This window comes from Varroa destructor, unplaced genomic scaffold (genome assembly GCF_002443255.2).
Source record: "Varroa destructor unplaced genomic scaffold, Vdes_3.0 BEIS01000001.1, whole genome shotgun sequence".
Lineage (NCBI taxonomy): Eukaryota > Metazoa > Arthropoda > Arachnida > Mesostigmata > Varroidae > Varroa > Varroa destructor.
Genome location: NW_019211454.1, coordinates 8,962,741 through 8,978,477, shown reverse-complemented (window position 1 = coordinate 8,978,477; position 15,737 = coordinate 8,962,741). Strand labels below are relative to the sequence as shown.

General features: G+C 39.0%; 4 protein-coding genes across 6 annotated transcripts in view; 2 read left to right on the top strand and 2 right to left on the bottom strand.

The window, feature by feature from the left end:
• Positions 1-2,234, bottom strand: part of LOC111243528 (uncharacterized) — a 2,866-nt gene extending 632 nt beyond the window's left edge. The window contains exon 1 of the mRNA XM_022789667.2: positions 771-2,234. Coding sequence (XP_022645402.1) covers positions 846-2,087 — 1,242 coding nt within the window. The 5' untranslated portion in view covers positions 2,088-2,234 and the 3' untranslated portion in view covers positions 771-845. The remainder of the gene's footprint in view (positions 1-770) is intronic.
• The window catches only part of LOC111244368 (uncharacterized), a 4,927-nt gene extending 2,550 nt beyond the window's left edge, over positions 1-2,377 (bottom strand). Inside the window, exon 1 of one of the 2 annotated variants that reach the window (XM_022791801.2) lies at positions 2,241-2,377. Coding sequence is in view for 1 of the 2 variants with exons in the window: in XM_086977716.1 (XP_086833842.1) it covers positions 2,241-2,303 (63 nt within the window). In the remaining variant the exon portion in view is untranslated. The remainder of the gene's footprint in view (positions 1-2,240) is intronic. The other variant, XM_086977716.1, reaches the window with a different exon arrangement.
• Positions 2,378-2,666: 289 nt separating this feature from the next.
• Positions 2,667-8,860, top strand: LOC111242787 (tetratricopeptide repeat protein 17). Its single transcript, XM_022791800.2, has 8 exons — positions 2,667-3,095; positions 3,822-3,932; positions 4,330-4,404; positions 4,571-4,774; positions 5,189-5,332; positions 5,738-5,966; positions 6,181-6,347; positions 6,576-8,860. Exons 1-8 carry the CDS (start codon positions 2,979-2,981, stop codon positions 6,996-6,998), a joined length of 1,470 nt encoding a protein of 489 aa, XP_022647535.1. The 5' UTR covers positions 2,667-2,978; the 3' UTR covers positions 6,999-8,860.
• A 741-nt stretch (positions 8,861-9,601) lies between these two features.
• Positions 9,602-15,467, top strand: Cdk8 (cyclin-dependent kinase 8). Of its 2 annotated transcripts, none has more exons than XM_022788395.2 (7): positions 9,602-9,887; positions 10,505-10,698; positions 11,180-11,261; positions 11,546-11,783; positions 12,086-12,369; positions 12,620-12,850; positions 13,155-15,467. In XM_022788395.2, exons 2-7 carry the CDS (start codon positions 10,505-10,507, stop codon positions 13,263-13,265), a joined length of 1,140 nt encoding a protein of 379 aa, XP_022644130.1. In that variant the 5' UTR covers positions 9,602-9,887; the 3' UTR covers positions 13,266-15,467. The 2 variants fall into 2 exon arrangements, with proteins under 2 accessions (XP_022644130.1, XP_022643333.1); XM_022787598.2 differs by having other exon boundaries at positions 9,603-9,887; positions 11,180-11,366.
• The last annotated feature ends 270 nt before the right edge of the window (positions 15,468-15,737 follow it).

Sequence of the window (15,737 nt, the reverse complement as noted above, 5' to 3'; positions counted from 1 at the left end):
ATCAAATCACACATATAACATTAACAAATTAAATAATAATCATTTCAAAAACAATCATTCAACTTAATTAGATTAGCTTTGTTAACAACTACCTGAACCATTTTACTGGAGTGAATACTTGTATAGTGTTAATTAACGAAACACGATACGACGACAAACAAAATTTTAGCTTAGAAAGTTTCTTGAAAATTTACCACTGAACATTTAAACGTTCTGTGACTGTTGGGCCTAGCTTAGTCAACACTAAATATAAATCTAACAAAACTTAACAGAAATTATTGCTAGAAATATCTCTAGAGCATGGGAATTACCATTATTTGGGATGCCTATTTCTTAATTTATAATTATTTTAGTCAGAATTTTTCTTAATGTCAATTAAACAGCAAACAATTAGCACACTGCGTAGACTGTTGGTCGCGCAAACCGTTATGCTGGTTTATTATAATGCATATGGTTAATGCCGCCGTTAGATACAAGGTTCAGGATTTCCCTGGTCACCCTAAACATAGTTTTATATAAGCATGAAACTACCGTTCATAAGATCCAGTTTAATTCAATTACAAGTAATCATGATAATGATTACTAAATTATTATTGCCATACGGCAAACGGCAGCCAAGTAATTTTGCTTTAAATAAAGTAAAAAAAAAAAAAGAATTCTCCCAATGCTAAATGATACATCGCACCATCCAACAAATTTATTATGTTGTTATTATGTTACACAAACTATGCGTTATATATTCATTACTACATTTGTATATTATCACTTACATTGATTCCCACAGATATGCCTATGCAAGCAACAGAAATCGTCAGCGATGAACGATGTTCGCACTTCCCCCAAACTCAGGTCGGCTCGCCTACATGATCAACATGAGGATCCATGATGACGTTCGATAGTAAAACTGATTCTTCACCTCCAGGCACCACGTAATAATAAGTCGGTGTCTGTCCGACAACCTCATGTATTCCTACTGTTCCCACGGTCTCTGTTTCAGCAGCTTCGCCCGTTTGAAGCTCATCAATAACCGGATTCTCAGAAACTTCGAGGACCACCTGCTCCTCGCCGACTCCACCTGTGCTTATGGTTGTGAGCACCTGATGGGGTTGCTCCTGCTGCTGTGTTTGATGTTGTTGTTCTTCGGGTAATCGAATGCTTTCAGAGGGAAGCGCGGGAGAGCAGGCAACCTCGGGATACCGATTTCGCAAGGTAGCTTTACAAGGTAGAGTTAATAGACCCGTTCCACCAACGACTTTCAGGTGGCGATACGCTTTTGGGGAGATTTCCATAAGTACTTTGGAGTGACGGGTCATAAATGACGAATGGGTGACGATTCTTGATTTGTATGCAAGAATTTGCTCGAGCAGAAACCTTGCTTTGGTTGAGGTGGCCGCATCGTCCACGATTGTGGCCAGCTTATCAATGAGGTCTTCTCGCGCGGCTCGGGTGGCTAGAACTGGTGAAACATTATGGCAGTGCTCGAGCAATCGGCGCGTTAACGCACTCATGGCCCGGCTAGGAAAATCAACTTGAGTGGATACCGAATCTTTCTGCCGGAGGTCCTTGCCGGGGCTGATGTCAATATCCCAGACGTCCAGTTCAGCATCGTCGTAAGCTGACTCTTTTTTCGCAGCTGTATGTTGCGGTGTACCACCACCATCATCACGAACGGATTGTTGTTCCATGGATGTCCGCAGTGTACTCCTATCAGTGTACCAAGTCATGTTTCCAAGACTATTGAGAGCTGAAGTATGATCTATAGGCAAATTACTAGAGCTCTGGCTAAGCACTGAGATTGGTTCTGTTGTCCCTGATGTTTCGAATTTCGATAGAGAATGATTCTCCGAAATTGCCGCTGAAGTAGCACACGTACCGATGGCATCGGACGTTTTTGTAGATACATTGTTGACATCACTCGCACCGTATTGAAGCGAATCTTGCAATTTCACCTCAATGACAATCGGTTTTTTGCTATGCGAAAAGGCACGTGCTTGACCGTTTCCGCCACCGGTTACTTGCGCCGAAAGCGTCTGAGTGCGCCGCTTAAGAATAGCTGGTGCCCGGCGAAACGGTCCTGGTTTTGACATTGTCAAGCCGTTGAATGTGTTGGCCCAGTACCGCTTTCGGATCCCTTGCCAAATGAATTCTCTGGCTAGCGCGTATATCTATCTATATCTACATCAATGAAATAGAAATGAAAAAAAAACTGCTCAACCTGACGAATCAGAGGCATAACTTACATTGCGTGTTGTCGATGTGAAGAGCAGCGCTTGATGGTATAAACAGTCACTTTTAATGATCATTCGATGGCCAGCGATGCGGCTGCATCCATAACAAGTAGGCGTACCACAAACAAAGCAAAGTATCATGCCAATTAGAGATCCAGCTTTGTCTATGCTTCACGTTTGCCGTTGCTAGAGAAGAATCATACAGCTAACGTCAGCAAAAACGTATGATGCACAATAAATTTGGCAACTAAGTTCCTGTGAGATTGTGCATCTATTTATGTCTGGCATTGTTCTTAATAAGTACATAACCTGTGAACGAAAACAACGCCCGTGAACGCCTAATGTTCGAAAGCGCCTCTCGTAAACGCTTCTGCATGTAGCTGTCAAGGCGGACTCACTATAACTTCCGGCGCGCTTCATCTCTTATTTTTCTCTACTCATGTCCATCAAGTAGGTCGAAGAACTTGCGGTAACCATCGAGCCGTGCCGGTTTCCATCCATCGACTGTGTGGTGCTGGCAGTGCGGTCCAAACCTCCATTTGAATTATGCGTAGATCAGTGGCGGACAGGGGGTAAATTTTGCCTGCTGTAGCGTGTGTCGATGTATCGGCCTGCATCTTTGGGGATCAACAGAAATTGCGAACTCCGTGCCTACCCAATATTTGAGGTTTCGCCCCAACAGCGGATCCGAATGTTATAAGGATAGCGTATGGATAATTAAGTACTGGCGCGGTGCAAGTGAGTGCCAGAATGACCCCGTTCGGGTTTTCTACGGCTTTCGCAGCTACTGTGTTCGCGCTTTGCGGACCGAGAGCCGATGGGATTTCGCACTGGATAGCATCTGACGAGGGGGAGATTCGGCCACAGGTAAAAAAGGCAGCTGAATTAAAATCAACCGCGAATCTTTCTCGCTGATGTACAAGTACTATTCATTGTTATAATTATTTTCTTTATTAGAGGGCATTTCAAGCTGATCCCAAATGGAGCTGCGGTCATAGAAGGTTCAATTTTTTTTTTAAACCACAGTTACTTCTATTAAATATCATAATATTACCGTTGTACATATCGCATGTGCATACAAACCCTCGAAAGGCGTGTTACACAAAGCAATCCATATGATGACTTTTACTACAACCAAAACAAAGTTCGGTATTATCGATAAAGGTCGATCAGTTACAATTATGCACTAATATTTACGCTGTTGTAGAACTCACAATAATTTGTGAAATATGTAATGGTTGATGAAAAAGTGGTAACTGATGGTAAGCTCGAGTTTTAGGGCGTATTCTCAAGTTGTTTTGACATTGTTCTTATGAGTGAACTCAAAAAACATACGACCCCACCGAGCTGATTAACCGAAAATTAATTAGCGTGATATTGATTACAAAAAAAGAACATTTTCGTTTTACCGAATGAATATTCATTTCACCGTTTCTCTTATATTCATTTTTCACCATTCCGGCGTCAATGATATATATATATATATATATATATATATATATATATATATATATATATATATATATATATAACTCTTTGCTATCCTAAATGAGTTCTATATGACTAATTTCGCTTTAATTGCTTTAACTCCAGTCGCCGTCTATCTTCGCGCTTCGGTCTCCAGGTGACCTGTCTACCATCCAGAGACAAGAAGAGAGGCTGGAAAATGTGAAAGCTTTGCGTAAGGAACTGCTCCAGAGAAAGGTACAACGGGCCTGTTAAAATAGCCTTGTCGTTGCCTGTCCTATTTTATTTGCAATTTTCAATTGATTAGAACTGTCCGAACATTACATGAGCACAGTGACATCTTAGGTGCGGCTAAGGCGTGAATAGAGTAAAAAGCTTTAACCAATTATTTGGACACAATTAGGAAATTAGAAGCTCTAAAGATGATTTCCCCTGAGGCTTAGCGGTACGTGGAAATGTTTACCGAAGCCTTAATTTTTGTTATGTAGATACATTAAAATAAGCCAATGAACCGTTTCACTATAAATATATCGCGCATGTAATAAGTGGCACAAAGACGTGTGGATGGCCCAGTGATTAGGCGTCAAAATAAAAACATACATGATTTTTATTATTAACTTTCGATTTATTTTAGGAAGAAATTGATCGATGCGAAGAGGAAGCAGAAAATACTGAAGACCGTCTATATGCAGAGGACACCGATTGTCAGGTGTTGTGACCTTTCGCTACTAACTGTAATTGACTAATCATCAATTGAGAATTAGTTTCTCAATTCATCCTTTTTTTTTTTTTTTAAAGAGCTGCTTCTTTCAGAGAACAGCCAACTCATCTTAATGTAATTTAATTGATATACGTGATCATTTACCTCATTTCAGGCTGCAGGTATACCGTTAACGGAGCTAGATCTCTACGTCTCTACTGTTGTTCCCTTTGAAAGTAGTCTGCAACCTAATAGAGAAAATCCTTCCGGGGGACGAAGATCTGGTGGTAACCCAGACCTAGAGTCATGGAACCCGCAACCGGATTGTACGCAGCATATGAACCTCGACTTTAGTATGCACGCCTTCGAACATCTTATGGTAGGATAATCTATTGACGACCCCATTGCAGTAACGCCGGAAAGTAATCTGTTGTCATTAAAATATCTTATAGAACTAATTTGCGCATGTATTTCTAAATTGTCTACTGTTATCCGATAATAATTAATATTTAGTAAATTAATCGTGCAAACGGATCCTTGTAGATAAATGGGGCAGTTCTCCTAAACTTATTCCATTCAGGCTTATGCAAAGTATAAATTGCGTAGCATCTGCTGAACTTTGTTATTCGAGTATTTTAATTACCTGCACATGTGACGCCTACCATAAAAAAAGGTGCATTTTTGCCTATATCCGGCCCGCCCGTTGAGCAGCCACGCTGCCGCCGTGTCGCTTCCGAGAGTTGAGCATTCCTTGCTCTTCTTTCTATTTTGCATTTTTTTTTTGATTGCGCAGGGTGTCCGTGAGAGAGCAAACCTTACCATGGTTCCGGAGACGGGACTCCATAAAGCAATTGCCGGAGGAGTAAACACTGATGTTGAAGATCTCGATTACTTCGGCAGGCGTATCAGCCAATTATTAAACACTGAAGCAAATTGGGTAGGTGGTATTATAGAAACTTCGTGTACAGCTTAAGACCCATTTAATGATATGACATTCTTCAATGATTTTTAAACTGCAAAGCATTTTCTCACCTAAAAAAATGCAGTAAATTATAATAAATTTTACACTGTTTGCATTGTATGCAGGTGCAGGGATTATCTTACATACCCATCAAACTCATCCGTTAGAAAGTTTATATTGTCTGAAGGATTGCGCCGTGTTTGGAGCTCTGTAAAGCACAGTATACCCACATACCACAAGTTATACCAACTAGCTATTGTGAATATCGAGCACAAAAACACTAGTAAATATTAATTTGACTTTTTGCAAACAGAAAGCAAGACAAAAAGACACCTCATTCATGGTTGTATATTCTGTGCTTTTGTTGAGAACCTCTAACAGACAGCCTTTAACCTAGCGGCGTTGTACTGGCGTGAGAAGGGTTCGGCACACGCAGCGGTTGAGTGTCTCCGTCGAGCGTTGCACGTGTCACCGCATGAAGTCAAAGACGTCGCGCTAATTTCCCTCGCGAATGTCCTGCATCGGGCTAGATTAAGTGACGAAGCGGCCATTGTCGTTCATGCCGCTATTGACATTGCGCCAGATAATGCCATTTGTCACTTTACACTTGGTAAGTGGTAACAGCTTTACCTACCTTTCTACATCTCATTTACCAATTTCTTTGGGTGAACGAATATGAAAATAAAGGTTTGCCCGACTCCAACTAGAACTGAAAGAGGGCAAAGGGCAAAGCGCTTTTTTCAGATGGGAAAAATGATGCGTACTAACAGCGTTTGTTTGCTATTCATAGATTGAGTTTACTCACTTATCTGTTTACTGTGCAGGTAATATCTACGCTGTTTTGGCAGAGTACAATAAATCCGAGATATGCTATGAGAATATGTTGCGTTTACAGCCAGAGTTCCGTTCGGCTCGTCAGCGTCTTCATGCTGTTCGCTGTCACGCTAAAGTTGAAGCCGCTCTTGAAAGGCAACATCATCAACTTCAACAGGTAAATATACAAAAGTGAAACAATTTCTGTTCATTCTAACAAATAACGAATGTACATGATTCTTTGATTTTAGTTTTTAAGAGCTTGGTTGCGTTTGATAATATATATACAGATATGACCCCATGGCAAGTGTTTACCTATTTGGTCGCTGTTAAAGTTCTACTTTCTTCACCATCGCGGTGTAAATGCTATATATATATATATATATATATATGTTGATCATTTTAGGTGTTAGAAAAGCTGAAAGAATACCAGCATCGAAAGGAACTCTATGTACAGCTAATGGGCCAGCTGGTTGAGGAGGCAGTACCCCCTAGCGGTTGGGATGGGAAGGACTGCAATATCTATCCGAGTGGTTCCGGAAGCGGGTCGTCGTCGTCAACGTCAGACAGCAGTCGATCATCTGGTGACTCTTCTCAACCAAATGATTCTACCAGGACTTCTGGTGCAACGACTGGAAGGGGTAGTAGGAATGTTGACGGGGAAAGTTCAACAAACTTTGGAGGTGACATCGGTTACTGCCTTGGATCGCCAGACCAACCTCTGGGTTTTCCGTTTTATGACAATATGATTGATCTCCAGTTCAATGTGCGGTCTCAGGATCGCGAACGGGCGCGACAGTCCTGCGTTGAAAAACAGCAAAAATCCTAGTAATTATAATACAGAGAAAACGGGGAAGGGCAGTAAACTATGCAGCAGATATATATATTGCAATCGGTTAGAGGTTCGCGAAATGAACAACGTTACCTTGTTGTTATGACACCACAGTTGAAATGGGCTTATACCTGTGGCACTGCTGAGAATTAATAGTCCTTTAGTGCTATACTCGTCATCTTGCGATTTTAATGAGTATTATCAAGTAAAGTAGTGATCTTCTAGGCTACTTTTGGTGACCCTTTTGTTTAACCTATATGAAACCTTTTGACTCCTTTCACCTTATTAGTATCTCCACTGTGTTAAATAAGTATGTGAAAACGGCAATCATTTCGGTAATGGCATATGCTAAGTCAAGGAAAAACTGTAAGGGATATGTGGTAGACGCTAGGCCGATAATATATACGACGACGACGACGACAAAGCAGCAAAATCTGTGTCTCGTAAATGAATGTAGAGATACCGATAACTAGCCTTTGTAGACAAATAGAAAGCTCAGGACGAAAGTAGGGATTCGATTCAGCTATGTGAACCCCGTTGCTAATCCCAAAACAAGCTTGCTTTGCTTTTTTCTGTAGGAGCCCTACTGAATCAGCCTGGCCATACTCGCCACCACCTTTTTAAGTACAGTGGAGCCACATTATAAAAGAGACAAGTTTGTTCTGTGTAATGTTAGAGCCTAAAAAAAAATGAGGTTTACTCAGTCGTGAGTATGTGGATATCATCAGCCTCATTTAAAGATATATGTTCCACGCTGAACTAAATCGACTCGTAACAGTAAAATAATAGGCTGAGCAAATTAACACTTGAAAAATAATTAGGTTAATGAAAACATTTGTTTTCAACAACTTGTTGCTAAAAGCTTATGATGTCTTTATTACTTGTTTTCCAACCATTATCTACTCGCCACTTGTCCATGGCTGAATTTGCCGTCTTTCTGTTGTAAGCAAATTTGTATTCGTTTTATGTAGACATGCATTATATAATAATATGTCTGTACGATAATACAACGACCAGGCACAGCGTAAACCAAATATTGAATTGAGTTGAACGGATAAGTTTGGGACATTTTTCGACAACAGAACTTGTGTTTCAACTTCTATATAAGGCCATCACACTAAGAGATTAACTGCAAACTCAATGAGATTTTTAGATTGCCATTAATGATGGTTTTAAGCCTATATCCCAAGCGCGAGGCGGATGACTAAGTGCCCTAAATAGGAAATCGTTCTTCTTATTTTTTGCTTTTTATAAAATATATAGACCCATAGTTACTAGTCAAACCTGACAGCTCCTAATAATGTGTATATACGTATTAAAGAGACAATGCAGAAGGTAGACAATAGCGATGATGTCCGTAAGAGAGACATAGTTTGGCGAGTAACCACCCGAAGCAACTGGTGTTTAATAGATCCGTGTGATTATCCAACCCACCATAAACAAAGTCATGAGGGGAACAGAGTCATGCGATATACTTTATATTAAGTAATACAAGGGTTTTTTTTCCATTAACTAGATGGTGATAGGCAATTGAAACTGTAGAACGTGATATAATGTCTGTATTATTATTATCCGTGGATGATGATGACGAAGGACAAAAAGAAACAAAAAGCCTTCAGTACTTATATAGGCCGAAGACAAAAACGAGTCCGACTATCACGATAACAGAGGAGCTCGGAATTCTCCACCTCATAGAATGGATAGCTAAGTCTAGTTATTTCGACTGGCTGTATGATCACGGTTATTTTCATCGAAGTCTCATGACACTAAAGCTAACTGAGATGATAATAATATTTAATGATTCTTCAACTGTATGTTACACTTCTCTACAGCGTATTAAAAGGAAAATCTACAATTAAGCTATAACGTGTCTTTACTGTCTAGGTCAATTCTGATATTAAGCATGATGTTTTAAAATGCAGCTCATTTTACAGACGGTTTACAGGGCCCTTTTAGGTGCAAGCTTCAAACGCTAGCCTGAAACATACTGATGTTAAAGTCGCGCAATTGAAAATATTGATTTGTCCAAAACTTATACTAAAAATACGGAACTTACAAAACTTAGAATGCTTGTATTTGGAACTTGTAGTTTCCTTACCCGTTTAAAAATTTGCTGTACTATTTTAAAGATTCGTAAAATACAATTCGAAGATCTTGGTCATTTTCTCATAAGTGGAGTTCGGTGCACAAGTCCAAAATCTTCTGTTTTTGAAATGTAATTACTAAACCTGCTTCTTCAATTGGCCAGGAAGTAATTGTACTGCATCGTTGAATTCTAGGTATAGTTTAACCTGAAGCTTATACGGTGTTTCTACCTATGCGTTGCTTCTAAAAAGTTCAATAAAAGTTTATAAAATGAAATAGTTTTAATCTGACCTGAGCTACATCCATTGCGAGTTCCTTGACACTAACTTCAAAATGCCAAACGCGAAGCTACTGCGTCAAAAGGAACAGTTTTGCAGCAATTGAATAATAGAAATAAAAATTCATTGAAATTCATTAAATCTTAAACTTTTTAAAGCTTACGGAAACATATCCAACACGCCAAATTCAAAGTTTGCCGCGCATTTTCGGATCAACGTATTGCGAAAATCGTTTATTATTGACTGCTTTTTTCTCGGGCAAGAGTGGACGCCGGTTGTTTTTAGATCTTGGAAATATCGCAAAATCAAGGCTTGCGAAAGCGATGCCTTTATGTATTGCTCTTTCTGACGTGCAACAATTAGGCGTTGTTCTCTCCGACTCAAACTCATGGGTCAAAGTCATGGGTGCCGGGATATCTCCATAGCAAGATGTACCGACAGAGTTCATCAATTGAAGCATTGATTTGTTCCTTTCACTCATGAAACCATAACATTAATAAGAAAAGTGTACTACACATAAAACGTAAGTTAATGATGGTTACAAATAATAGCTTCTGTGTGTATCGTGCTTAGGTGCTTGCATTAAAAGCGACCTACGTAATAACAAATTGATAACAATATTATTATTAGTATCGAATTTTTTAAAAGATTTGTCATAACAAACTGTTTTAGAGGAGAAACTTACGCAACGCATTTTGCAATACATTTCATATATTTATCGCACAGACAATTGTTGTAAAAAAGCATACGTATTATGGCAAGAAATCCTAAGGAAATAATAATGATTACGATAACAATTATGATGAGTATAGTATACCGATATGAAGGGTGCACACAGCTAACTCGATTAACCGCGAGACCAATGTTCTCTTTGTCGTCATGATGAGGTCTCTTGAATTCAAAGCACAGTCTAAATACATTAAATTCGTAAATCCGATACGTGCTCTACAAAATCGACTATTGAAAGTAAATAATTACTATAAATGTAATTCATCTTTGCTTACTTAGCTTGCAAGTAAAAATAACTCCAGGTTTGCGTTGTTGCACAGATATACGTACAAAGCCTCTAGCTTTCACTTCCAAATCTAGAAGCCTAAACGGAGCTCACTAAATATTACACTCCTTATCTTATCCTTTCAGATGGATTACGAATTTAAGGTGAAAACATCAGCCGAACGAGAGAAGGTAGAAGATCAGTTTGACTTCGAGGGATGCAAAGTAGGTCGAGGTACTTACGGTCATGTGTACAAAGCTCGCCCAAAGGACAGCACGGACAACCGAGAATACGCCCTTAAGCAAATCGAAGGAACTGGAATATCTATGTCTGCTTGCCGGTAACTCGTCAACGGTTATTTCTATCATTTAAGAAATGTGTATTTTTATGTGGCTAGTATATACCAGTTGTATGAAAAGATCATATACAATTTCAAATGTTTTTTGTCTCTTTATGTACTATTGTCTCTTATTTGACGATGACGATCCCGGTTGCCAAGCATCACCCTGAATGATTTAACTAAAGAAATATAAAATGCAAATTCTTTAACCATTAAATAGTTGATTTTTTTGCTGTCAACAGGTAAGCGAAATTATTCACAGGATTACACAGCAAAAAAAAAACATATATATTATCGCTTCACGCGTACTTGTTCTTAATTTTATTTAACATTTGGTAAAGCTTTTAGTAAGTTACTTTTCAGTTTCTCAACCATGCCAAACCGAAAAAGCAAGCTTTTATTCAGCAGAACCTTACTGTCCTCTACCAACTAAGCGCAGTTAAGCTAATAACAGCTTTATCTTTATGGCTTTGCTTTTCAGAGAAATTGCACTTCTCCGCGAACTAAAGCATACGAATGTTATCAATCTTCAGCGAGTGTTTCTGTCGCATGCTGATCGGAAGGTTTATCTGTTATTTGATTTTGCCGAACATGACTTATGGCACATTATTAAATTTCACCGAACCGCCAAGGCTAATAAAAAAACTGTCATTACACCGAGATCAATGGTAGTAATCCATGTTTTATTTGTCATTTTTTGATATTATCCATGGTTCCTGGTAATTTTCATAGAAAAAGTGTTCTTTTATTTAAATACACACACACATATATAAGCCTGTTTTTTAAAGTCTATAACGACGTCATCAAAATAAAAACTTTTCTCATATGCTTTTGCCGCTTTTCGCAGGTGAAATCGTTGCTATATCAAATCCTGAACGGCATTCACTATTTACATTCAAATTGGGTACTTCACCGTGACCTGAAGCCGGCTAATATTCTCGTTATGGGCGAGGGTCCCGACCGGGGCAAAGTAAAGATCGCTGACATGGGATTCGCTCGACTCTTCAATTCACCTCTAAAACCTCTGGCTGATTTAGATCCTGTAGTAGTTACCTTCTGGTATCGTGCTCCGGAACTCCTCTTAGGTAATTATATGTTGTGTAAAATATTCATTGTTTGCGTTCATTCAATAGCAGTAATCACTCTACTACATGTTGATCCTGATCAAGCGTTCTTATACTTATTCTTATAATACGAAGATTATTTTGAATAGGTGTTTAAAGGTGAAGTTCTCCACCTTGTATTGTTAATTCCAGATACTTAGGGACCGAGTTCTAAATTTTTGCTCAGCTAGTTTATACGTTAAAGATTTCATTTTGTTGACTTAAGACCTTTACTTATGAATTTGCTGGAGTTTTAATTTCTACATTGGTCTTTTATACTGTAGGCGCTCGCCATTATACGAAAGCAATAGATATTTGGGCGATTGGATGCATTTTCGCTGAGCTTTTGACCTCGGAACCAATATTTCACTGCCGGCAAGAGGACATCAAGACGTCAAACCCGTACCACCACGATCAGCTCGATCGCATTTTTAATGTTATGGGATACCCAGTTGAGCGGGACTGGGAAGACTTGAAGAAGATGCCGGAACATCCCACCTTAATTAAAGACTTCAAACGATCATCGTACGCGGGATGCTCGCTAAACAAATACATGGAAAAGCATAAGGTACAAAATCCTTAAATTTGCTTGACATGTGCATTTTCCCGTACAAGATTCATTGGTGGTAAAGTAAATTTATAAATAATTTATATTCAAAGAAACTATTGATTGTGACTTCATGGGTGATGCCTCTGACGACAAGTTTTTAGTGTATCACGACGATTGTCCTATTTAGTGTTTCTCCGATATTTTAACCATTGCGTCCTTCATGAAAGATTTTCACGTTATCTAATTTATATGACTTCTTGGATCGTAGGTGAAATCCGATTCAAAAGCGTTCCTACTTCTTCAACGGCTTCTTCTGATGGATCCGACGCGTCGGCTAACATCTGAACAAGCGATGGGTGATGCCTACTTCCTCGAAGACCCGTTACCTACAGCCGACGTATTTGCCGGGGGGCCGATCCCGTACCCCAAGAGAGATTTTCTCACAGAGGAAGATAACGATGCAGACAAGGCAAATGCGCAACAGGCAAACAATGACAAGGTTTGTTAGTTTGATATTCTGCTCAAATACTGTTATCAGCTTTATTTTGATTCCTTCCATAACCAATAAGCGCAGTTCATATGCGAACTAAATGTCCATTCCAAGTGTGTAAAAAAATCTTTCTAGTCTGTCGCAGTTTTTTAACTTCATGCTTTTGTTGTTTCCACTAATGCGAAATCTTATCGTATATAATGATTATATAAATAATCATATTTGTCGTGTAGTGTATGTCATGTTATGCGTAACAGGTTTCGCCTTTAATTGCTTGCAATGACAATTATTGATTTGTTTTCTATTATCACAGAACGCTGCGGATTCAGGCCCAAATGCCAAAAGAGTCCGTTTAGGTCCCGGCCCACCGCCTCAACCGCCACAACCTCCCCAGCACAACTACCCACCCCAACGACAGTTCTAGCCCCTACGACAGGATCTGCCCGGGCATCATCAACGGATAAAAGGCCAATCTCTGTCGGACCCACATGGCCCACCGTTGGAACAGCGAAACGACACTAATGTTGACCGCGATGAAAACGACGGAAGTGCGGATGATGTCTGAGTCACCTAACACATCTGAGCAAGACGCATGATGTCGGGAAAGCTCAGAATTCGCTCATTCCTAATATTAGAAAGAAGAAGTTGGAAGTTGTGAAATTTAACAAATAACAAGTCGTCAACGTATTGGTGCTGCAGAAAATTGCTGAATAATAACCACTAAGCGTCTACACTCTTCACTTGGATGAAACTGTCACGTGCCGACAAAGGGCCGGCGTGTCAGGAACTGGAATTTCAATTATAATTATAGCCGTGATTATAATAATAACAGTGGTAGATTCGCTCGTCGTTGTCCAGCTGGTGATGTTTTGGCAATGCTTGAATTCAGCTAGTGGTTTATAAATGGATCAAGCATTTATATGGCCCCTTTAGCTGGTGTGTACTTGAAGCGTCAATGTGATTATATATATAGGTAGTAAGGGTCGTGGACGCTGCGAACGTAATTAAAAATGCGAGGTGTACACTAAAAAGGCACAAGCAGGTTACAAGTGGGCACTTCTTTGATGCCGATTGTTTGGACTACCCATAGAAAATGGATCTTAATGACTGAAATCTATCTCTTTTTCGTAAGGAAGATATCGATACCGCACGAGTTCCTTACATTTTTTTTTTCACTTTATATTTTCCATATACACGTATAATTTTTCAAATTCAGTATTTGTGTCAAGCGTCCGTCGCCACATATTGTTAAACTTCGAACGACATAGAAATGCGATAAGCATGCAAAAGAATCACCGCATTACGGAAGCCATCCAGAAATGTGTATGGTGTGCTTAAAGTTACATATATATCTATGTATTATAGACCTATAAACATAAATTTCACCGAATGAGTGTAACGTTATTCTATTGCCGTGTCTGAACGCTAAACAACAGATACTGTTTCAGAGCTACTAGCCTTAAATATGGCGTTAGGCTGTGTTACAACTAAAGCGATTGTTAAAACAACTGACCTATGATGTACGCAAATGGGCTTAATGTTATCAGTTCGTTGTGATGTATTAACAATTTATTGTGGAAACATTACATAACAAAAACAGGTAGTACTCGGTAAATTTGCGAACTTCGGAAAATTCCTGGTCGAAGAAATGGAATTTTCCTTATTATTTTCCTCGTAAGCTTTAAATTTAAGGGCTATGTTCTGCATCAGCCGGGGTGTTTCATGGAATCTTTCTACTCTTGTTCTTGGCTTTGGCATCAATGGAGACAATCCAACCGACCGAGGTTATGGCTTTCGTAGTATTTAGTAGTAGACAATGCTACATGGGTTCAAATGCAAATTGCAGTTATAGGTAGTGAAAATAATGGAGCCACTATGTGATACCTCATTATGCATTCGGCACGGTACTCCTTCTTTCGAATAATATAACCCAAGTAGGCTAAATATTATCAAATATCAAGTGATACGATTTTTTATTTTAAAATACAATAGACAGTCCAGTTAATTTTTATCCGGAATTAATCTTTAGTATGAAAGAAAACTTCTAACAGACTTAGCAATTGATTTTATCAACCGATGACTGTCGTAATCAATAAGGCAATCAGAAGGCACTGCATCACCTCCCAAACTAACACCCCCTGGTGCATCATGAAAACTCTAGCTCGTTAGCATTAATAACACAAACTTGATAACAATTTGTAGTACATGTCTTAGAATACCTTGTTCGATAACGAAGGCGTTATAATATTATTTTACTATTATTTTATACAATAGACAGAAGCGGGCTCTGGAAACGTGCAAGAACAGCAATTGTTGCTCATATATATGCACTTGCTTCTGCTTGCTGCCCCATATAAACTTTTTTTTTATACGTGCGTTATGTATGATTTAATGATTTTGGTTATTAATTTTGTTCTTCTCGTGTAGATTTTAATTAGTCTGAATTTCATTGACTAAAACATAAGTGGGACTCTGTCATCGTTGGGCCATCTACGCCCTTTCAGAAATTTCGACATACGTCAAAATATCTGTTTTAAATGCTGGAGCGTATTAATGTTGTGAAGCAATCGTACCCGAATGGTATAAAATATGTCGACGAATAAATTACGTTTACGGTACTCTTGCATCAATAGTTTTGTTTTTCAATTAAAAAATGTTCTGGAGATACTTTGTATGCAGATCTACACACATGTGAACAGGTCCAGACGTGGGATAAAATAAACCCGACGTCTGCTGACTCAGTGGGTTTTATTGCAATCGGCCAACACAGTATATTGCCGACGGAGTGTATCACACACTGCTACCGAGGTCATATATTTATTTAGAGCTTAACTCAAAACCTTATCTGCTGTTGCTTCAAGCTAAACTTGTCTTGTACGTTAATTACGAAATATTT